At 35.0% G+C, this 24,715-nt stretch overlaps 1 protein-coding gene across 3 annotated transcripts in view; it reads left to right on the top strand.

Annotated features, from left to right (window-relative positions):
- LOC123559795 (uncharacterized) overlaps positions 1 to 24,715 on the top strand; it is a 67,732-nt gene that overhangs the window by 39,477 nt on the left and 3,540 nt on the right. Inside the window, exons 1-9 of one of the 3 annotated variants that reach the window (XM_053552247.1) lie at positions 12,611 to 12,794; positions 14,068 to 14,393; positions 15,215 to 15,316; positions 16,121 to 16,299; positions 17,100 to 18,032; positions 18,942 to 20,080; positions 21,203 to 21,374; positions 23,078 to 23,221; positions 23,833 to 23,978. In XM_053552247.1, the coding sequence (XP_053408222.1) occupies positions 14,153 to 14,393; positions 15,215 to 15,316; positions 16,121 to 16,299; positions 17,100 to 18,032; positions 18,942 to 20,080; positions 21,203 to 21,374; positions 23,078 to 23,221; positions 23,833 to 23,978 (3,056 nt within the window). In that variant the 5' untranslated portion in view covers positions 12,611 to 12,794; positions 14,068 to 14,152. Of the gene's footprint in view, positions 1 to 12,610; positions 12,795 to 13,392; positions 13,568 to 14,067; positions 14,394 to 15,214; positions 15,317 to 16,120; positions 16,300 to 17,099; positions 18,033 to 18,941; positions 20,081 to 21,202; positions 21,375 to 23,077; positions 23,222 to 23,832; positions 23,979 to 24,715 lie in introns of those variants that run through there. The other 2 variants (XM_053552248.1, XM_053552249.1) reach the window with 2 other exon arrangements.

The raw sequence follows: 24,715 nt of genomic DNA, 5'->3' as shown, positions 1-24,715 counted from the left end.
TTCTCATGGCACGGCTCATATAGTCTCTTCTCCCGATCTGTCTAGCAATACAGCCTTATAGTATAAACGCGTTGAAGAGTTGCTGTAGCTGAGATAGCATCGTGTTGCTTAAAGGGAATTCCTATAGTTTTTTATGCGCATCTATCTGCGCAGCCGACACTTTCTATGGAAAACTGAAGTGAAGTCAATATTTGTTGAAACATGTGAACAGACAATCTTAAATATGAGGAATCTTGAATGAAATAACATTTTTGATAAGTTTTATCAGTAATCAATTTATGTTGTATTGACAAGTAGCATGCCTGACAGGTATCTTGCCATTTTTGTGCCGGTTGTGTTTTCACATCGCATTTTAGTACAAAGACAGTGTTGTTCATATAATGTAAGACAATTGACTTAGTACTGATAAGGCAATATCACCTTTCAGATTATTTATTATTCAGTTATAGAAAGAATTAAGAATTTTAAAACTTTTTTTTAACTTCTAGCAGATATACATGTAATCAATTTGGCCAGGTTCGCGCCATTTTTCATCCGAACAGGTGTTGTATTCAAGCGGTCTTAACATAAGATTTAGCCTGGTGACCCATACATTTTTAGCCTTTTTTATGCTCACGATACAATTATTTATACACAAGAAAAACAGGGAAAAATCCATGAAACAGTTTTTTCAAAATTTAAAAAAAAAATTCTTCACTATGGGTATTTCTCATTGAAAAAAGTTCACAAAAGTGAATATGAAACAATCTGTTTTTTTTTTTTTTTCATTTGTACCCATTATTGTAAAGATATAGTATTACAAATATGACTATGATATCAAATAAGTATATAATAAAGTCTGTAAAAAGAATAAACTTTATCGCATAGTGCGGCAATTTTCCTTTGATCTTTGCAGTATGTTAAACATGGTAACACTGATTAATACTACAAAATCTGTGCTGATATTTCACAAAACTGTTCCGATATATATCAACACAGAAATCTCTATAGAGTTTCATTAGAAAAAAGGTGTTGCGATATATATCAGCACAGTAAAACTGTTCCGATATATATCGCAACACTTTCTCTATCGAGGTCCTGTTGAGGGAGTATAATTTTTTTCCTTTCAAAGAAAAGATGATTTTAGCTCCAATTTACAGTTCACAGAGAAATAATTTTCACAAACACCTTATAAAGTAAAAGAATAAATAAACTAGAATATTTCAAAAAATGGATAGTTATCGCCAAATTCAGAAATACATGAAATTTTGAGATTTCTCAAATGTTTCTTTTTCTTTGATTTTTTTTACAAACAAAACAACAAGTTTTACAATATGTTTGGCAAATGAAATGCAAAGATTTAAAACCAATGCAGAAATCTGTTGGATACTTTTATCTGGGGAACACATTTTCTAAAACAGAAGTTTTAGTGTTTCAGTCAGCGAGGCGCAGAATGAGAATCAAAAGAGTAAAAATAATAATAAACAAATTTAAATGAAAATAATATATAAATTTTAATGATAAAACTATGCGATAAAACAGTTATAATATGTAATGCTCGTGTGTTACGAAGATATATCAGAGCTAGGGGTATATCTCGGTATTTTTCTCTGCACATATCTGTCTCGGCCTACCGGCCTCGACGATATGTGCAGAGAAAAATACCCTCGATGTACCCCTAGCTTTGATATATCCTGGTAACACACTCCCACACATACTATAACTATTACTTATTGTGCTGTCTTGATGTATATTTTGGTTGGTATTTATAAAAAAGCAGAAAATTATGAAAATGTTGAAAAATCGCTGGCAGTTTCAGCAACCGTGGTGTGTTCAAAACAAATTTTCACAAAAACAAGCCTGGTGATCCATTGTTTTTATTTGTTCATTGTTTTCAGCACAAATTTTCCTATCATATATGTCAACTTGAAAAAGTTCTATGAAAGGAAAACAACTATAGGAATTCTCTTTCTGCTTTAGTAAAAGAAGATATTAATATCCATTTAACATTTGTATAACGTCTTTTCAAATATATAATTGCTTTTCAAATGAACTTGATATTTCAGACAAAGGTCATCTTAAACTGAATGAAACTTATATAACACCAATATACGCGAGAAAGAAGCACTACAGAGCGAATGTGCACGATTCGGACTATACAGAAGATAACTATGACAATATATCGGTTTCTCAAAAAACAGCACATACACCTCAAACTTCTGATGGCAGTACATCGTGTTTTGATAGCAAGGACACCAGAATGCAGGAAATTGGAATTGTTGAAAATTCTTCTTCAAGTATAACTGGTACAGAGAATGGAGCATTTAGCGACAGCTCGTCTGCAAGTGTGATAGAGAGGCAAAATATACAGTCAGTGGACATGTGAACAAATGGAATCGATTTCGTTTCACGTCAACGGATAGCTTTCTTAAAGTCGCCTAACGTGAAGATAACTATTTACAACTCGACTCGCGTGAAGATAGCTATTTTGAACATGATTCGCGTAAATATTTTCTAGATTTATTTGAGTCGAAGTTCTTTTGACTACCGTTTCTGTACGTTTAATAAATCGTAGGTTATGGCGTAAATTTTATCCTGGACTCGGCATGTGAAAAATGAAAGTCATTGTATTATTTAAGGGTAACGTAAATGTATTAAAACGGCAATATTTCTTTCTTTCTTTAAAGATTAAAGATAAAATATGATATAAAAACGTTTGACACGTGCCAAAAGAAAACCAACATAGTGGCTTTGCGACCAGCATGGATCCAGACCAGCCTGCGCATCCGCGCAGTCTGGTCGGGATCCATGCTGTTCGCTTTCAGAGCCTATAGCAATTAGAATAACTGTTAGCGAACAGCATGGATCCTGACCAGACTGCGCGGATGCGCAGGCTGGTCTGGATCCATGCTGGTCGCCAACCCACTATGTTGGTTTTCTCATGGCGCGGCTCAAATGTCTTACAATAAGCTTGAAATGTGCAGATGACTTTAGTCATGTTCAAATATCTCAGAAACAAGCATACAGACTATGCATTTTATTTAATAATAATTTTTTTTTGTTTATTTACGACTGTGAGAAGTTTCATTTAAACCTACATTTTGGAAAAATTTCTATTCGCAGAAATGTAATCACAATTATTGTCATTTTCCCATGCACTTCCATTATCAAAATTTGTGTGTCCGAAGTTTACAAATCAGTCTAGCAAAAATTAACCACATGACCCTCCTTTTCATTTGCGACTTATCTAAGTAGATAACTTCTTCTGAAGTTTTGAAAATTCAGTGTTTAATTAAATTTTACATTGTAGATTTTTTTTTATCAGAACATGCGAAACTATCTTAAAGCAAAACGTTTTGTGAGTTGATTATTAAGCCTTTGAAGCTTGGCTGAAATAGAACTTGTTTATGATAACATTTATCTTATCTTAATTGGCAGCACCGAAATAGAACTACATCTATCTTTTTCTAATTGGCAGCACCGAAATAGAACTTGTTTATCATAATATTTATCTTATTTTAATTGGCAGCACCGAAATAGAACTTCTTTATGATAACATTTACGTTATTCTAATTGGCAGCACCGAAACAGAACTTGATTATGATAACATTTATCTTATCTTAATTGGCAGCACCGAAATAGAACTTGTTTTTATAACATTTATCTTATCTTAATTGGCAGCACCGAAATAGAACTTGTTTATGATAACATTTGTCTTATCTTAATTGGCAGTACCGAAATAGAACTTGATTTTTATAACATTTATCTTATCTTAATTGGCAGCACCGAAATAGAACTTGTTTATGATAACATTTATCTTATTCTAATTGGTAGCACCGAAATAGAACTTGTTTATTATAAAATTTATCTTATCTCAATTGGCAGTACCGAAACAGAACTTGTTTATGATAACATTTGTCTTATCTTAATTGGCAGCACCGAAACAGAACTTGTTTATGAAAACATTTGTCTTATCTTAATTGGCAGCACCGAAATAGAACTTGTTTATGATAACATTTGTCTTATCTTAATTGGCAGCACCGAAATAGAACTTGTTTATGATAACATTTGTCTTTTCTTAATTGGCAGCACCGAAATAGAACTTGTTTATGATAACATTTATCTTATCTTAATTGGCAGCACCGAAATAGAACTCTTATCTTAATTAGCAGTACAGAAATTGAACTTGTTTATGATAACATTTATCTTATCTTAATTGGCAGCACCGAAACAGAACTTGTTTATGATAACATTTATCTTATCTTAATTGGCAGCACCGAAACAGAACTTGTTTATGATAACATTTATCTTATCTTAATTGGCAGCACCGAAACAGAACTTGTTTATGATAACATTTATCTTATCTTAATTGGCAGCACCGAAACAGAACTTGTTTATGATAACATTTATCTTATCTTAATTGGCAGCAAGCACCGAAACAGAACTTGTTTATGATAACATTTATCTTATCTTAATTGGCAGCACCGAAACAGAACTTGTTTATGATAACATTTATCTTATCTTAATTGGCAGCACCGAAACAGAACTTGTTTATGATAACATTTATCTTATCTTAATTGGCAGCACCGAAACAGAACTTGTTTATGATAACATTTATCTTATCTTAATTGGCAGCACCGAAACAGAACTTGTTTATGATAACATTTGTCTTATCTTAATTGGCAGTACCGAAACAGAACTTGTTTATGATAACATTTGTCTTATCTTAATTGGCAGCACCGAAACAGAACTTGTTTATGATAACATTTGTCTTATCTTAATTGGCAGCACCGAAACAGAACTTGTTTATGATAACATTTATCTTATCTTAATTGGCAGCACCGAAATAGAACTTGTTTATGATAACATTTATCTTATCTTAATTGGCAGCACCGAAATAGAACTCTTATCTTAATTAGCAGTACCGAAATTGAACTTGTTTATGATAACATTTATCTTATCTTAATTGGCAGCACCGAAATAGAACTTGTTTATGATAACATTTATCTTATCTTAATTGGCAGCACCGAAACAGAACTTGTTTATGATAACATTTGTCTTATCTTAATTGGCAGCACCGAAACAGAACTTGTTTATGAAAACATTTGTCTTATCTTAATTGGCAGCACCGGAACAGAACTTGTTTATGATAACATTTGTCTTATCTTAATTGGCAGCACCGAAATAGAACTGGTTTATGAAAACATTTGTCTTATCTTAATTGGCAGCACCGAAACAGAACTTGTTTATGATAACATTTATCTTATTTTACTTGACATTGCCAAAATTGAGCCTCTTTATGATAATAATTTCTCTTATTTTATTGTGATTTCGTTGTGATTTTGTCACAAAAAAATAGAGGTACGTATGATGGCATGCTGTAAAGATTAAAAATTGGTTTCTGCATTACATTAACTTTCATGAAATAAATGTGTCTGTATTTGCATAAAGCCTTTTCTCTAGTAACATTTTCCTTATAGTCAAAAACAAGTTTTGTACCAGGTTTTGGGTTCGGGTGCAATGTTTACAAATGAAGGTCTTGAGTTATGACTTATTTTTACGCTTTTATCACTAAAAAGTAAGGCGCGTCTATCCTTGTACATAAGTCTTTTACCAAACGTGATCGTTTTACCTCAACTGTTCACATTTTCTTACCATGTTAACTGGCACATAAACGTTAAGCATTTCTTCGACGGACATAGGGCGATCGCAATAGCTCGTCTTTAGAACTTTATGCTCAGGTGAGCTAAACAGATGAAAACTATTATCGTAAAGACTGTATATTGTATACATTGGCTAACACCATTAAACCCGGTTGTTCTTTACTAGTATTTCATATAAAGTCCACTTACGCAGTAACGTTATTTTTTACATTTTCTAGGAAACATGGCCACTCGAGTTTTCACAATGTTTCCTATCAATTGAAAAAGAGACCTTGTTTTCGACCCCTGATAAAACGAGTTTCAGAAGCGTCCGGTATTTTGTTAAGAGTAACATCCTAATAAACTTTCGTGAAGACTGAGCCAATACTGCTACCTCTAGAGTGCCAACAGTAAAATTATCGACGACGCACAACGACGGACGATGGACACAGGGTGATCACAAGAATTCATCTTGAGCACTGTGTACTCAGGTGGACTAAAACTACAAGACTGATCTATCATTTTGTAATGGGTCTTTAGCAGACATCTAAAATAGTAGTCAGTGTTTCGGCATATTGAACCTTGACTGGGAGAGTGTTACAGCGTCTCGGAGCAGTGTAGACTTATTTCCGGTTGTCATAGGTCCGAGTCTTCGAAGTAATTTAAAACATGGTGACTTTGAATCTTTGGTTCCTGGCCGAAGTGTATAGTTCTATCAAACATATTTTATATAGGTAATGTAATGACCGCTTAGAACTTTGTAGGTGTGGGTCAGAATTGATACTTTACTCTGTATTTAATCGGTAGCCAGTGGAGCCGGTTCAATATATTATATCATTATATGTAATATAAACATGACGGGACGTTCTAGCTTTTATGTGTGTGTCTGTTCGGTTTTAGCGTCTTTTTCAGCTATATAAACGTCTTCTTGTAGCAGTGAGCACCATGTCCATCTTCATACTTGAAGCTGCCTCACAGGAAAATCACGCGTAGACACATGAAATCATACCCCAACCAGTCATGTTATACTGACAACGAGCTAACCATTTATAAAGATGGGCGCCAAACGAGCAATGTACTAATATCATTTTGCGTATTTGGTAGGACTCGGCAGCGGAGGGAACTCACGACCTTCCGCACGTGTTCTGAAAGTATTATGGTGTTCGGTATGCCACTAAACAACACGTTGTAGTAGCCCAATCGTGTAGCAACCGGGAAATTTTCAATATGCTTTGGTAGTATAACTGGTTAATTAATTACAAATTCAGACCTCCCAATGTTCCATATTCATATTAAAGTCTAACATTGCCCCGAGATTCATGACACAGTTTGTTGCTTTTTGAGCTTCTGTTGGTTAGAAGGACAGGTACAATAGAGAGTCATCAGTACAGAAATGTTGTACATTATTTAACTCTCAGGAATAGGGACCAGCCTCGGTGGTACGCTGCATTTCTTCAGGACAGGCATTGATAACTCGCCATTAATATACACCGTTTGGTAGCGGCCAACAGCTGGCATCAACTTTAGAAATTCAGTTGAAATGAATGTGAAACTGGGCTCAGGTCTGTAGTTCAGTAGAGTAATGAGTTATAAACTTGTCTCTTCGGAATTACATCTAATTCGAGCAACTATTGGTGCTTGACTCGTGCCTTTGCAATTGTATCCGTAAATTATATCCGAGTTATGAGTTAAGAAGCTCAATGATAAGATGGTAGTGAAACTTGGTAAAGCAGCTGATATAAATATACACTTCCCAACATTGACCGAATATCGATTTTCGCCAGGCTTACCAAAATACGTTAATCCTGCGGTCTTGCCTAAGGGAAACAATCCAGATATTCAAGGGAGGCTACAATCATGTCAAACTAAAGTCTTCTTTCATCAAGGGACAATACCCTGTATTTACCGTTGATAAGAAGAATTAGATATGCGAGTTTCTCCCCTTAACTACCCGTTTGGTAACATAACGTATCTTATCACCTAGCCTGAGATTCAGTCAGTGATATTTTTTGCTTTGTCATAACATACGCGCTATCTTATGTGTATGAGAAAGTTGCTGTTACTGGCCCGTTTAGTTTCTAACAGTAGAATAGAAACACATGAAAAATCTACAGACTGGAACCCGGGCTATTTTTCAATAATAAACAGTGTTGTTATTATCATCTATAAAAGAAAAGGAAAGACGAAATGGGAGTCCGTATAATTAATGCAAGAATTTTACAGGATAAAATATTTTCATGATCACCTCAAATAATAACCAACCTAATGAAAAGATAGCTATGATGTAATTATGATCATATGAATTGTAATGATAAAAAAATCATTTCATCAGTGATATGAGATTGAAATTTTAATTAAAAACATTTAAATTATAAAGGTATCCGGATAAGAAAATTTTGATTCATCAAAAGCTTTTAAAACTCGATTTGTAACATTTAGTGTTAAAATAACATTTTGCTTCAAAGCTTTCTTTCGATTTTATTAAATGAAAGTTCATTTTTGAGTACAGGCTATGAAATGGACTAAGGCAGTCTGGCATTGTGGAAGCTGTAACTTGCAGCAATTAAAATTCATGTATTTACAATATGTAACAGTACAGAAAGAAATAAAAATATAAGACACCGGTCACATAATTTTAAGTACTAAAATTTTAGCTTTATCAGACCACTATCGCATTTGCATTTGCTTAGTTAATCAAGTATGATAATGTTGCGCAACAGAACATCTGGTTGTATATATCCGTATGGATAGCGCACACTGCATGCAGTTGTGTAAACTCGCAATTCTGTGATCAGAAGTATTCAATAATTTTCGAAAAAGTCAACGTTTTAGGATATATTTTTAGGATAGAAATATGATGATTTAATTAAGCATCCAGTTCATTTTCTTTCATTTCTTTTCATCAAGAAGTTTTTCTTTTTAATTGTAGCTGACCCTTATACAGGCGCGGGTACCTGCTGTGTTTACATAAGTTTTATTGTATGATCATGCTGACAGCTGTTATAACACTTTGCTATTAATCAGAAACACATTACACGCTTATATATAATAAGCAAAACAGCCAACATGTATATGATATTTTACTTGAAAATCAAAGTTACTGTATTAAATATTAAAATCTATTTTAAATAAAAAGATATCAAGTTAAAAGATATATCATGTCAGGCCATTGTTCACATTTAAACTTAGAATAGTTTTGACAACTATTTGTTCGACTGTAAACATGATAATTACAATTAAACACTCGAATCAATAGAATATTTTATATACTTCCAGTAGTGCTAAATTTATATATTAGACCATTATATCATATAGCAATCTGGTAATACATATAATAACAGTAAAATTAATACAGTCGTATGTTGATATAGCTGTGATTTATTCTGTTATGCACTGATCCGATTCTGATAAAAAAGTAATGGAAGCGAAAACCCTGTAGAAACAGTTTAGAATTCTGATTTTGTTTAATTTTTATACTGAATCTGCACGTTATACTAATTTTATTTCGCACGCACTAATTTCACTTTTACACAAATGCAACCGATATATTCTGTCAGTCACAGTGAAGCGTGGATGTACAATTTACAAAGCTATAAACTGTAATTTTTGACATTTTAAATCTGTTATGTTCTAAGATCGAATATTTCAATTACACGTGGTTGAAACAATTTACAGTTTTTGACTGTAACAATGACACATGACTGACTTTTACCGAAATACACAGTAACTTTTTACACCATTTTCTTTTTTTTTTTTACATAAAATAAACGATATGTAACGCAAAATGGGATAAAGGCAATATTTTATCTTTTATTTTTAAAACAATCAGCCAAAAAACTTAAGCTTTACAATGGTATTCCAGCTATAATAGTTTTAATATCTTTGCCTCTACTACGGAATACTTCAAGCAAGACAGAGAATCTTATCAGCGAACCGAACATAACTCGGACATTTTGGGCAGAGTGGCTAAAGTGCAATTTTAGCTGTTTTTAAATGCAAATGGAAGCAAGATGCTATTGAATTACTTTAAATATTTTTATATCATCATTTTCTTTGTTTGTTATACTTTCACGTCATAACAGTGATAAAATTTGTTTCAGAGGAGAAACAGTATTAAATGTCCTTTAAGGTAAGCGAAAAACGTGTTTTGGTTGCATTTTATATAGGTTATATAGGGAAATACTATGGTTGGTTTCAAATGAAATTGGAAGCAAGAAGAAATAGTGTTACATTAATAAAAAATACACCAGTGGAAAGATAAGAAAATGAATTTTATGGTAGGAACAGTGATAAATTTAAATATCAGAACAGGAAATAAGAATGGTCGAAACAAAATTTAATCCTTCTATATTTCAATGTAAATCTTAGGTCTGTCTGATATCGGAAAATATCTGCGGCGGCTGTTCTCGCACCCCGCTGCGGACGGCTTGATAAGACGCCTAAGAAGAAAAAAGTTGGGTATGGTAAAATTATTTACTGAAACGTCATACAAAACTTTTATATCTGTACTTATTTTCTCCCTTGCTACGCTCGTCCAAAAATAAAACATTTCTTGATTATACTGTGATAAGTAAAGAAAACAACACTGATGACGGTTTCAAAGAATGCGGTGCGTTACTGATCTTTATTTTATAACAATTATTGTTAATGATTCATACAATTGTATTAATTAATATATGATTAACATAGTATTAAACAACTACTAGATTATGTGCATGAAATGACATCAAATAGATATTGTAAGTTACTTAGAATAACCACATGTTTGGAATTTAATAAAAGAGCTATTTATCTTTCAAAAATATGAATTTCTAAATAATAAAATATATGCGAGCCAAAAAAAAAAAAAAAAAATAATAATATATATATATATATTTAAAATAAGACATCATTAGTATATTTATAGATTATATATTATATATCCGGCCTCACTTTTACAGATTTATTCCAGAAAAATTTAGCGCACAAACGACTTTCTTCTATCAGTAACGCCCGTCGACTGATTTGAAACAACAATACTTTACACACGCCTGGATAATTTCGCGCCACGCGTTTTATTCGTGTTTATAAATTCCTTTTAATTTTAAAGACCCGATAATCAAAATTAGAAAACCAGTTAAAGACCCATAATGGAGTACCATAAAGAAATTTAAATAAGTGTAGTGTAGTCGCTATTCATTTTAGCTAACCTGAGCACTACTTTGTGTTGAAGTTAGCTATTGTGATCGTCCTGTGTCCGGATTTACATAAAAAATGTTTCTATAAAATTTAGGCCACATTAAAATCTAGGTTATCTGGGGATAAGAAATAGGTCAGGTGAGCGATATCGGCATTCAAGGACCTCTTGTTTAAACAGACGAACGTAACACAACTTCAGCTTCTGATACAAATACCTGTTGTAAATCGATCCTCCTCAGTAGACTTTAACATATGAGCCGCGCCATGAGAAAACCAACATAGTGGCTTTGCGACCATGAATGGATCCAGACCAGCCTGCGCATCCGCGCAGTCTGGTCAGGATCAATGCTGTTCGCTGTCAAAGCCTATTGCAATTAGAGAAAACATTAGCGAACAGCATGGGCCCTGACAAGACTGCGCGGATGCATACATGCAAAATCAGTGAACCCCGTGCAGTCTGGTCAGGATCCATGCTGTTCGCTTTCAAAGCCTATTGCAATTAGAGAAAATGTTAGCGAACAGCAGGCTGGTCTGTATAACAAGGTGTAAAATTTTAAACAGACGTGTTAATGAACCAGTTCAAACATGTGATCGACCCAGAGGAGATTATCATCAAGAAAAATGAAACATATCAATGTCTTAGAGAAGTAGAATGTTCGATTCAATTAATGAACTGTAATATTATTTCAATGAATTCTATAGAGGGTCCTTTGGAAGCAAAGAACGCCACAAATCAAAATAATAGCAGACCAGATTGTAAGAGTCTGTTCGTGAGAGGTAATGCAATGGGCAATATCTCTCACTTCCCCAAGCACCGGCGTAAGTGAAATTCTTATATATACAGATACCTTGAACAGACTTCATGATTCTAATGAACAAGAAAATATTTGTGTGCATATGAAAAGAGTAAAATGTATATGAAAATATATCACTCTAAGACGGAGTAACTGCTTTGTACCTTTTCTATATCGGCTACATCTACTTTTTATTGTCCTTAAAGGCCTGCTCCGCGGCTATTTAAATTCTATTGTGTGTGTGTGCGTGCGTGCGTGTGTGTGTGCAACCTATGACTACAATAGGTAACAGTTAACGGCCACGCGCCACACTATAGCACGCAAAACCACAGATATTTTATATAGAATTTTATATAAAGACTCTGTTTTGACAGGCGTCACTGCTCATAGTAAGGATTTTCATGCCTTTTCAGTGACAATTTAAGGTTAAAAAGTAGGACTGGAGTAGGTTTTTAATATTGACCTAGCACTCATTAATCTTCGCCAATATTTTCGGGGGTTTTCGTTTGTTTACGCAATATTTGTATCCTCTATATTACTAAAATAACCAACATAGTAAGTGACTACATTGGTAAGGTGTTTGACTTCAACGCACGTTAACACTACTTCGAAATCACCTCAGACCATCTTTTAATTCAATGTAATGTAGTGTTATCGAGATTGCTTTTATTCTTATATTTTATACGTAACATTTCTAATTTTTAAAAACTACATGGGTTAGACGTCAGATTCGAACTTTTGTCCGCACGCGACATTAAGGTCAATTAAGAAATATATATCCAATAGTTATGGCTATTTAGGTTCGGAAATATACGGAATGTTCAGGAGTGCCATGTCAATGATTTAAAAACAATACATTGAATAGTCGCTATCATCATACGTACCCTTATACATCAAAACATGACATATTTGGGGAATATTCAATATGTGAAAGACAGCTAGCAAGTTTGTTTACAGTTCGATTCATACATCTACCAAAAAACCGACCGTATTAGTAACATAATATTTGTAAACGGGGATTGTACTGCATTCAGGATGTAAATGTTGAAAACGCATTCAAGCAAAACGTTACAATATATAAAATTCTTCATAACATGTATTAATTTTACACATTAACAGATCTATAGTGTAACAAATTTCGGATATGTATCGGTACAAATTATTTATGAATAATTAAAAGGATTACAAAAAAACTTAAACGGTATGTGTTGATATTTAGAATATTAATGCTTCTTTACAAATTATGTTCAGACTTGTTGATAGGGGAAGTAATTGAGAACGTATAAAGCAAATTTTCAACTGCTAAAAATAAATCTTGCAGAATATGTTAACCTTGAATTAAGATCATTTTATTTATTTTTGATCCATAAATAAGTATCTGAAGACCGACCTGATAATAATATGGCGAATAAATGAACAATGGTTTGACAAAATATTCCCTTGTACAAACATAAACATTTTGAACGTAATTACAATTTTCTAAGTCTATAAAAAATTTCCGTTATTTTACAAAAGATTTCCATGATTGTTTACCGTAGTTTCTCTGTTATGACTAAAGCGATATGAGCTTCTTACCTTTAAAAAGTATTTTATTTACGCATGCATTTATATACAGCAGATGAATAGTTAAAACAAGGTGTGTCAACAAGGTAGTGTAGCCTGTTATTCAGGGTATTTGGGTTTTAGTTGCTGTTGTTGTTTAACTAAATTTCATAATCCGTTTATATATCACTTCAGTTATTTGACACTTTTAACAGCCTCGATTAAATAGTTTTCTTTTTTGTTTTCATGCTGTAACTTCCTTTTAAAAAGTAGTACTACTACTACATGTAATAATCACATTATCCGTGCAGTCTGGTCGTGATATGCACTCTTCGGCATTCAGTCAGTATCTTTTTGGTATGCACCCCTTTTAACAGTTAATGGTCTGTCCAAATTGAAAGATGGACAAGTTCATTACAGAAAGTTAGCAGGGTAAGGGCTAAACAAATGCTTTGATATTTAAGTATTTATTTTTTGCTAATTTGGCTTATCGTTATGGTTTAATGGATTAAAAGTACATAGACAGGGAAGTTAAATTTATGCTAAATGTTATTGTTAAATTCCAAAGGTTTATTTAAATAAAAGTAGTAAAGAATGGCAAAGTTCTAGCTATTGTATTTTACCTGTAATGATACATATCACATTACCGCTATCTTATTTTTGTGTCTATTTAATAAATATGATCAGATATGCTTCAGATAGATCTGGATATTATAGGGACTAACCCGCACATTTTAAGCGAAAAAGGTGTTTTTTTGACTAGTGGTGCAAACTTATTGACATAAAATTTTTGCAAGGCGTTCTTATAAATAACTAAAATATTGTACAGAAGTAAACCGTTGCCACGCTTTTGAAATAATGCAGAAAATTTACATTCTTATTCCAATTACCAATATCTAACTTTTATTTTCACCCACTTTATCATTTTGCAGTTTCATAATTATGTACATTCTATGCCAAACTTGATGGAAATGAATATGTCGACAAATTTCACCCAGACTGTGACCGAGCTTTAAGATGATGCTGTCGTTCGCCTGTATATTACTGTATGCCGGTGTGCATGTACAAGGACTGGGAAGGACTATACTTGACGGAGATGTTTTCATTGAATTCATAGCAGCCATTTACGTGGAATCCGGGAACGACTCCAATTCTTCCTGCAGTAAAATTGAAGCAGAAACTGTGCAAAATATTCAAGCAATAAAATGGACATTATCAAATCTAAATGAAGCAAACTACATTCCAAATTTGAAAATAGGTAAACAATTGTTTTGTTGTGTTTTTCTCATAGAAAATGAACGTTGTCTCTGGTGCATTTGGAATAGCCAATAACATGGCCTTTGCGAAGTGTAAGAATATGTGACTTGTGGGCTCGATTGTGTACCCCAGTTTCGACTGGTACACCGATTTCGTCCGATTTGTACTCGTTTCAGCTGTGCGTGCACTGCGGGACACGCCAGATAGCCTGATCGAAACAGCAGTCGTGCTCGATTGATATAGACCTGGATTAACTTGATCACGTGATCGGTTTACTGAAATGCACCTCCCACATGTGTACGCGCATCAAACCCGACTGAAACGAGTACATATAGACTGAAAAACGGGGTAAGCAATCGAGCCCACCAATCACGGGACATTTTAGTGTACCTATCTCATGATCGAGATAGCCCACTTAATATTGATACAATCGCTGGCTGGTAGTTGTGTTTTTCTTCGCTATCATTGTAGTCAGTATGTATAGAATATGTAGCAGATAAAAATCTCGTGTCTACGATATGCATAATAATGTCTCACAATGTTTTGTCTTTGTGAAAAAAAAAGATTTATACCGTGTCAGAAACATTGTAAAGTTTACCTGTGCCATATTTTTAACCTTTTATTGGAGACGGTGCAACGGAGAGAGGGTGCAAACAATTTGTAAAATTCATCATGACACTTCAAATAAATGATATTACTCCTTTATACAGTTTGCGTCAGAATATCTAACTGGAAATAGTCCAGTACAAATGTGCCATGTTTCCTTTTTAAACTGACAACATTTACAAATCTTTATTCATGCGTGTTTTCTTAAAATTTCAGGTTTGCGTGTTAGTCAAACATGTAAAAAGGAGGGAGAAGCTGAGAGACTTGCGCTCAAACTATCGGCAGAGTTATATAACGTTAAAGAAGCCAACGTTGTCGGTAATTGTTTTTACTAAATACAATTCTTCGTTTCCGTGCTTCCAACTCGTGAACGTCATGCACACGTTTGGACCTTATAACACAAGTCGTGCTTTTGTATAAAACATCAATAGCAAAACTATTTCGTATATGCCTTCTCTCTTATTTAAGAAACATAATGCAGGTAAAATATCACTTATTTTCCTTGATTTTTATATAAAACACATTGAATTATTCTGCTTTATTTTGTTGAAAGTCAGGCTAAAATATTTTTGGTATTATAACGACTTCAACAGCTTTTGATCATGGAAGAATACCTCGGGTTTCCCTTCGAGCATTGTTACAGGTAGATGCTGAAAATAATTCTTTGTCTGTTGCTGTGATCACTATTAAATCAAAAATGTACAAAATATGAGGATATGGCGAGTTTGCTTTTATAAAACTAACATTTCATCCATATTTAGTTAAATATTGTGAACGAAATAATTATTCTGTTCATAAATATAGGTTTAGTATAAAAGATAAAAAAAATCTGGCGAGGAATTATATAAATGTTTCAGTAATTATCTATTTGAAAATTACCAAAATTATGTATGTTATTTAACGCGGCGGTGCATCTTGTTCAAAATTTGGTCAAGTTTTAAAAAAAAACCCTTATCGATGTTTTCTTGTACCAGAATGTTTACAGTAAAACACGTGTTTGGCCTCAATAGTACAATGACTGGTGTTTTCTTATAAATATCGCCACCGCCTTCTTTAGACCAGGAAAAATGTTCTTCAAAAGAAAACTAACCCTACAAACAAGTTATGTTATTTTTGCTACAGGTGTAATCGGGTCCGACTATAGTTCGGAGACGGAAGCGATATCTCGTCTGCTGAGTTCACTTCCGGAAGAGTATCGTCTGCTGCAAGTTGGCTTTTCCTCTACTTCTGCATCCCTAAGAAACAGAGACAACTATAAAAATTTCTTTAGAACAATTCCACCTGACGATATACAAGTCGAGGTAACAGGATTTTTATATATATTTTATATATAATAAACACAAAGGGAGCGGCTATTTTTTAAAGAAAATACTTAGGTAGTCTTATTGATAGCATTTCAGACTCCTGTGCATTACCTGACTTCTTAGTCTTATGGGAATAAATAGAAAACTTATTACGGTATATAAAACAACTCATACAGGAAAAGGTACATCCATCGCTAGTGGCAGAGCGTCCGGTTAGAGTGTAGAGGGGTCGTAGATTCGTTCCCGGGCCGCGTCATACCAAAGAAAAATGGTATACTTGTAGCTACCTTACTTTTAGACTGGCTCCCGTCCCTATGTTTGTTCTTATTTACATATATACAAGTTCATTCATTAAGAGGGAATTAACTCCAGCATGTTATTTCTACATCGACATTTTTTATTGCCCCTGGCTCCGAACATAGGTTCAGCCATCAGATAAAATGTGCTATTTTAGAGGCTTAAGATTTTCTAATTTTGCTTGCAGTATTTATATAAAAAATAACCATGCAGCCAGGGAGCCAGGCTACCTTGCTATGTGTGCTCAGCATTATAATGATAATTCTATAGGACTGGTCAGCCCGGTGACTGGGTTTAGGCAGCATGTCAGTTGTCTACGATGTTATAACCCAGTGTGGCAAGACTATAAAGTTAGGCATTGTGCTCACTTCTACAAGTAGAGATCTAAAGAATGTTGAAAAAGACGCTACGTCAGAACTCACTAATCCATCACGCACTTTCTCATAATGTTATAACCCTAACTCACGGTAATTAATTGTGTACTCTTGAAAATATTTCAGGTGATGATAAAATATATCGAAGCCCTGAACTGGACATACATGGCGATCATTTATGACGATGATGCATACGGACAGGGTGGAAAAGATGAACTTTTGAACAGAAGTAGAGGTCTTGACGTCTGTTTCCCTGCGATGATTCCAGTTGATGCGTTACATTATAACAGATTAAAACTTGAAACAGACATAAAAGATAAAGTTATAGCCGCTGAAGTGCCCATTAATGGCATACTTGTATTTGGGAGCTCAGTTTTAGCTGACCTTGTCTTAGTCGCAACGGAAACTGTTCTTGAAGAGACACCAAATGCATCTCGTCCGGTATTTCTGTTTTCGGAAGCAGGGGGTTATATTCAGGGACACCATACCAACGTTTCTAAAGGAGCATTTGTATTGAGTCCACCTAGACGAATCATTGAAAGTTTTCAAGATGAATGGACAACTATTTTTACCGATACTACACGGTTATATCAAGAAATTGAATCGAATACATGGATTAGAGACGTATATAACTCAAGTTTCAATTGCAAACTAGCTGACAGGAAAGATGATAATAACTGTAGTCCACTTTCCGAATCTGAATTTAAAAGTGCTGTTCCAGACTCGGTCTACAACCAGTACGCGATACAAGCCGCAATGGTTATTTCAGCAGTTGTGAAAAACATCTACAAGAAAAAATGTCCTAATCAGCTTGCTGCCTGTGATTCTTTTACGGATACTTATGAAACACCAAGATACGAGTTTGTAAAAGAACTTTCTCAAATATCTCAAATCAATTTTGACGATTTCAGCAGTTTTAGACTGAAAGAGTTCCAGAGTCCAGACTTAACTGTCAGCTTTGGTGACTCTTGTGAGATCAGGTTTCCCGATGTCTTCCCCGTATATGAAGTCTACAACCACCAGATATTATGTAATACTGGCCCGTATTGCCTCGTTAAAGTAAGTTATGCCATAGTTATTTGTTATAAAATTGGTCGCGCTATTTACTGCAATATCCAGTCTTTTGTGCTGTTAACTATCCTTGCATCTTGCATCTTTCTAAGTTTAGCGCTTAAAGGTACACTTGTCCCAAGTTTCATATTTGAAAATATGAACAATTCTTACATATACATGTACATATAGTTTTGTAAACATAACATTGACAAATTTATGTGTATGAACGTTAATATGCAATGAAGTTTAAAATAATACACATTTAATACGTGTGTAGCTAAACACAGTATAAATGTGCACTACCACTATGAACTGAAAGTGTTTTTAACAAACACTGTTTTTGCATGACACTTAAATAGTGAATGCATTCATACATACATACATTCTTATTTATATATTTAGTGAAGCTAAGTGAGAGGGGCCTCCGTGGCCGAGTGGTTAAGGTCGCTGACTTCAAAACACTTGCTCCTCATCGATGTGGGTTCGAGCCTCTCTCGAGGCGTCGAATTCTTCATGTGAGGAAGCCATCAAGCTGGCTTACGGAAAGTCGGTGGTTCTACCCAGGTGCCCGCTCGTGATGAAATAATGCACGGAGGGGCACCTGGGGTCTTCCTCCACCATTAAAAGCTGGAATGTCGCCGTGCGACGTTAAATCCAATAAAAAAAAGGAAGCATTGAGTTAAAATTTCTTTATACAAAGTAAATATCTTAAGATAAAATAGTTCAATGTAAGCTGGACATAGGATATCATTAAATTAAGAAGAACCAACAGGGATGCTTTCATGGAATTCTGTCTTAATTTACTCGCTCTATTCCATTAACCAAACAAGAAATGTATTTGTTCATTGTAACAGATTTTCATCTGATGAACCTTTAAAAGTATATGGCTTATACGTATTTGCCTTCTTTTTACAGGTAGCAGAGTATAAGAATTCAAAAGAATTAGAAATAACGCGGTCAGACATCAAAGATTATGACGTAAACGGAGAGGAAGTTGAGTGGCCGAATATTCGTAAAGCGCAGTGCCCGGATGACTCCCTTTGCCTAAGCTGTTATACGGAAAAGATTGAAGATTTTGTCTTGTACATTCCTGGTGACATGTATTTAATTGGGATCGTACCCGTACACAATAAAGGAACAACACCACTGCAGTGTGGAAGTATAAAGAAAGGTGGATTAGATTTTGTTGAAACTATTCGGTTTGCAGTGGCAGAGGCTAAAACAAAACCTGCGGCAAATATCGGCATCATCATAATTGATAGCTGCAATGACCCGCAAATTATACAGGAAAAGATATTGACATTGCATCGGCTTGGTGTGTACATAGATGGCCAGTATAGACCTGTTGGTGATAAAATTATTGGCTATATTGGTGGATGGTCGAGTGACGTCAGCATAGCGGTAGCGGAGATAACGTCACGTTTGCAATATCCGCAAATAACTTATGCGTCAACAGCACCGGTTTTAAGTAAAAGATTATTATATCCGTACCTCCTACGTGTGCCAAGTCCTGATGAAAAACAGGCCGAGACTATTCTTGAGTTGGTAAAACGGCTTAATGGTAATTTCATTCAGATTCTGTACAGTCAGTCAGTATACGGCGAGAGCGGACGAGATATATTGCTAGACTTGATCGGCACATCTGAATTTGATCTCTGTGTTGCGCAAACACTGCCTGTCTCTAGAAATAGTAACAAAGACAAGGTTCTTGCTGATCTTAGGAAGTTTCCTCAGGCAAAAAGTGTGGTTCTGTTTCTTGGTTCATTTGAAATTGAATATATGATAGGTACATTCAATACCATTAACAAAAATGAATTTCTCTTCATAAGTTCCGAGGGTTGGGGAACAAGAATAAATGTATCTGAATACAGAAACATGGCTGGTTCCCTGACCATAACTTCACAGCTGACTATAAATGAGAAACTGACAGATCATGTTAAACAACTGAAACCTGATGGTTCCAACGTAGATTCATGGATCCGTCCGTACATGGAGAATGAGTTCCAATGCTACTTCCAGTGGAGCTATAACAAAACGTCTGGCAAACCATGCTCGTAAGTTAAATCTATTTCTTCCTTGCTTATTTTTTACTTATTTAGGTAATTGACCCATAATAAAAATAGACAATTGAGCCGCACCATGAGAAAACCAACATAGTGCGTTTGCGAGCGGCATGGATCCAGACCAGCCTGCGCATCCGCGCAGTCTGGTCAGGATCCATGCTGTTCGCTTTCAAAGCCTATTGCAATTAGAGAAACTGTTAGCGAACAGCATGGATCCTGACCAGACTGTGCGGATGCACAGGGTGGTCTGGATCCATGCTGGTCGCAAACGCACAATGTTGGTTTTCTCATGGTGCGGCTCAATTTCTGCGCGATTGCATATTCTCCGAATTCGATTTCGACTTTCTTCGGCCGTAACAGAAACTTATTTTTCTTAACAAGCGGAGAATGCCGAAGTCGCATACGGAAAATACGTAAACGGGCGAAAATTGCCGATTGTCAGTACGGACCATCGGTAGGAAGTTGGCAGTACAGTAGTAGCAGCAGTACGTGCAGTTAACTGCTACACCTACTGTTGCTACTGCTGCAATGCCAACTTCCCAACGATTCTTTAAAGGTTAGAGCACACTTAAATAGCTGTTCTTCTTTATTCTATATAAAATTGACATGTTTCCAATGGCTGCATCCCACATCAGGACACATTTTAAATGTCTGTAGCTTACATTTCCTAGAAGAATATCATCTGTGATGAATAAAAATAAAAAAGTGAAGGTCGTGTTTCATGCAAGAAAAATATTTTCAGTCAAACACACAAACTGCAAACTCAGCTAAAAAATGAGGTCCTAAATTGTAGCGGTGGTGTATGATCTAAGTAGCCATGAAAAATTATGTCATGTTGTTATTTCATGATGAAAATGCTATCTACATGGCCAGCATAGATCTGTAAAAAATGCAAAGAAAATAAGGAAAATAGCTCTGCAGAGCAAAAAATAAAAAGAAAACCTTAGGACTATTTGAATCCGCCATTATGCGACTACCATTTGTTTCGCGCCATTTTTCTATTTAGTGTCTGTATGCCTAAAACCAAACACTAATGTTGTATCAGTTGTGCATATAAACAATGTTTCGAGTGGTAGTCCATCTTATATTATACATATATGATTTTTTTATCAGAGGAAACGAGTCGTTGGACGTTTACAAGACAGAGTTCCGGTTAGATGCTTGGACATCATTTGCAGAACGTGCCGTCACAGCGTTGTTAGAAGGCGTTGAAAAGGCACTCAGAGCTACGTGTAGTGGAAATACAGCGGTACTCTGTAGTAATTACAGAAACAGCACTGATCTAGTAAGAGCTAAATTCAGTCCCTAAAAATTATAAAACAACGTTTTTCATTCAGTTTGCCATTTGTTTAAAGTAATAAAAAGCGATCTTTTCATGTAAGCCATATAAAGTTGGCACTGCTATAGGCATGATTTCGTATTTGGGAGACAGCGTTCTTAAACGCTGCTACGAGGGGAAATTCAGGAAATGTTTAGGCTAATACGCTGCCATAACTGCCATAAAAACTATTACTGGTACACAGCAAGATTTTTGCATGAACTTCTGGGGTTTTAATAGCCATGTACATTGACAATTCCAACACATTTGGTTTTGTATACACTGGTATAATTTTATTATAAGCGTAGAGGCTCCATGTAGGGAGGAAAGTAAGTTCATCACAAAGTTGTGTTGTTCTCTAAATATATACCGGCAGATTCTGCAAGAATTAAAAAAAACTGTTACGGTGATTTTCCCCATCCAAAACCACTGTCTATAAGTGGGTAAGGGTATTTAATAAGGGAGAATTTATAGTCCAAGACGTCAGCATCCTCTCATAATATTGCTGCTGTAGCAGCCATTATAGCAGAAGACTCGAGATGTACAATTTCCCAAATAGCTGCAACAGTGGGCATTTCATAGGTCAGTGTTCATGAAATTCTGACTTAACACTTATTAAATCATCGAAGGTGTGTGAACGGTGGATATCTTTTGACCAAGGAACAAAAAGCCCAAAGGGTGCAATGTTGAAAAATGTGAAATGCTGATGAAAGGGGGCTTAATGAACTTTTAACAGAGGATGAGACATGCGTATATTATTTCGAATCTCAAAGGCGGATTAACAGCAAACAGTGGGTTAGAAAACGGCAAAACAACAAGTTGTCACAAAAAGAACTAAAAAGTTGCAAACGGGCTCTTTATACAGTTTTCTTCAATTCCAAGGGCCTTTTGTGCAAATACTCAGTTCATCCGGCAGAGTTTTACAGGAACATCGTTCTAAAATCAGTTTAAAACATTACGTTAAACGTCGCCCACAAACTGGTTTACGAGGCGTTTACCTTTAATAGTAACGACCCATTTGCACACAAGAGAAATAATGTGAAATCATTAATATTCGCGGGGGACTAATTTTCGTGGATTTTGTGGTTGAGTCAATCCACGAAGTTTAATCCCCACGAACATGTAAAATTCCCATTCAATTTATGTTCAAAAGTTGAAATCCACGAATTCATATCCCCACGAAATTGCCGTTTTGACCAAAACCGCGAAATTTCATGCCCACGAAATTAAATGATTTTACAGTATTGTACAGCAGTATTTACACGACCAGCAGGTCAAGCAATTGCCGCACCCTCAATATTAGCCCGACTTAAGTCCATGTGACTTTTTTCTCTTTCCTTTGCTGAAAAAATGCTTGCTGGACGCGCTACAAGTTCCAGAAGCGTCCGTGGTAGCGCAGTGTATCAGTGTCAGCATATAATGCAAAGGGCAGACTACTCTGCGGCTTTCAGGTCCAGGATAGCTCGGATGGAAAGGTGTTTTTCTGTTAGGGTAGAATATTTTGGGGGACTGATTTAAACAGTATTCGTAAATACATTTTTTCTATATAATTTTTTTGACAGTCTCAAAATTTTCTCTTGGATCATTTTCCTTTTCTTTTAAAGAAGTAGTTTTATAAAGGTTTGTTTTAAAGTAGTCCGCGTAATGTGTACCTAAACGACTTTTCACAGGTGTATGAAGAAATAAAGAATTATGAGCGGCTTGGTAGCAGTGGATTCAGAACCAGGGTGTTCGATGATAACGGGGATGGCACAGCGGGTTATCAGATATATGTTGTTAGTAAGGATACAACGGGAAAAGCAGAATATAAAAAGGTATTTCAGATTGTCTTCTAGATATGAAGTGTTAAAAGATTTTAATACTATAATATTATTTAAAATACAGTTTTTTTTATATTAATCAAAATGTCGAAACGAAACCCAATAACTTCAAATTAGGCGCATTCCACCTTAATCACGAGCCGGGTGGTTGAGTGGTTAACGTCGCTGACTTTGAATTACTTGCTTCTCACCGTTGTGGGTTCGAGTCCTCGCTTTGGATATAGAAGAATTTTATGTGAGGAAGCCGTCCAGCTCATTTGCGGAAGATTGAAATGGTTCGACCCAGGTGCCCGCCCGTGCCTCAAATGATGTTACGATGAGTGTATGAGCTTTTCCTCAACCATGAGAATATGGAATGTCGCCATATGACCTAAAACAAATGTTAAATATTGGACCAAACCATAAATTTGTTTATCTGTACTGTACTGTACTGTACTGTACTGTACTTGTACTTGTACTTGTACTTGTACTTGTACTTGTACTTGTACTGTACTGTACTTGTACTTGTACTTGTACTTGCACTTGCACTTGCACTTGCACTTGTACTGTACTGTACTGTACCGTACCGTACCGTACCGTACTGTATGAATTTTGCTTGATTTCAGATCGGTGACAGCTCATTGATTGTTGACAAAAATTCGGTGGACTTGACCTTCCAGTCATCTCTTTATAACAGTGTGCGTGGTGAAATCATCAACTCGACATGCTCTAGTAACATAGACGTGTGCAACCAATGCTTTGCAGTACCAGTGTAAGTACGATACGTAACAGTTCCTTTCAAAATTTGATGAATGATCTGTGAGAACGATTTGATACTGGGGGTCTTTTTGTATTACATGTACGCTTGTAAAATCGTAGAAGAGTATGTCTTTATATAGATGATATTAGTTTTCATAGTGTTAGATCGAAATATATTTCACTGAAAATTTAATACCTGGTGATCGCTGTCCTTACATTTAGAACAAGAGCTGTCTGATGACAGCGTGCTCGACTATTCGAAGAATTGATTGAAGAATGGGGTCAAAATATTTCCACGGATATTCAGACAAAAGAAATAAATAGATTAGACAAACAATGTTCCTGTATTACTTTAATTTCGATAAGACTTGCACTAAATGGCAATATATGAGCAAATATCAGAGTCCAAAAAGGGCCATAATTCAGTCAAAATAGTTATGCACTCTTGCCTACAGATGGAAATCATAATGATAAACAAGTTTTTAAAATTTAAAAGCCATATGTCAAATAGTTTTGACAAAACATGGACTTGTATGAAAACAGAACCAATTTCAAAGTCCATAAAGGGCCATAATTCAGCCAAAATAGATGATAGAGTTATGTTCTCTTTCCTACAGATAGAGACTATTATACTAAACAAGAGATAAAAGTTTTAAAGTCATATGTCAAACACTTCTCAAAAAATATGAACTGGTACGAAAAACTTAACCCAGATTTCTAAGTCAAAAGGGGCCATAATTCAGCCAAAAT

The sequence above is a fragment of the Mercenaria mercenaria genome, chromosome 10 (assembly GCF_021730395.1).
Source record: "Mercenaria mercenaria strain notata chromosome 10, MADL_Memer_1, whole genome shotgun sequence".
Classification (NCBI taxonomy): Eukaryota; Metazoa; Mollusca; class Bivalvia; order Venerida; family Veneridae; genus Mercenaria; species Mercenaria mercenaria.
Note: the sequence above shows the minus strand (reverse complement) of the source record. Positions and strands in the feature narration are given on the sequence as shown.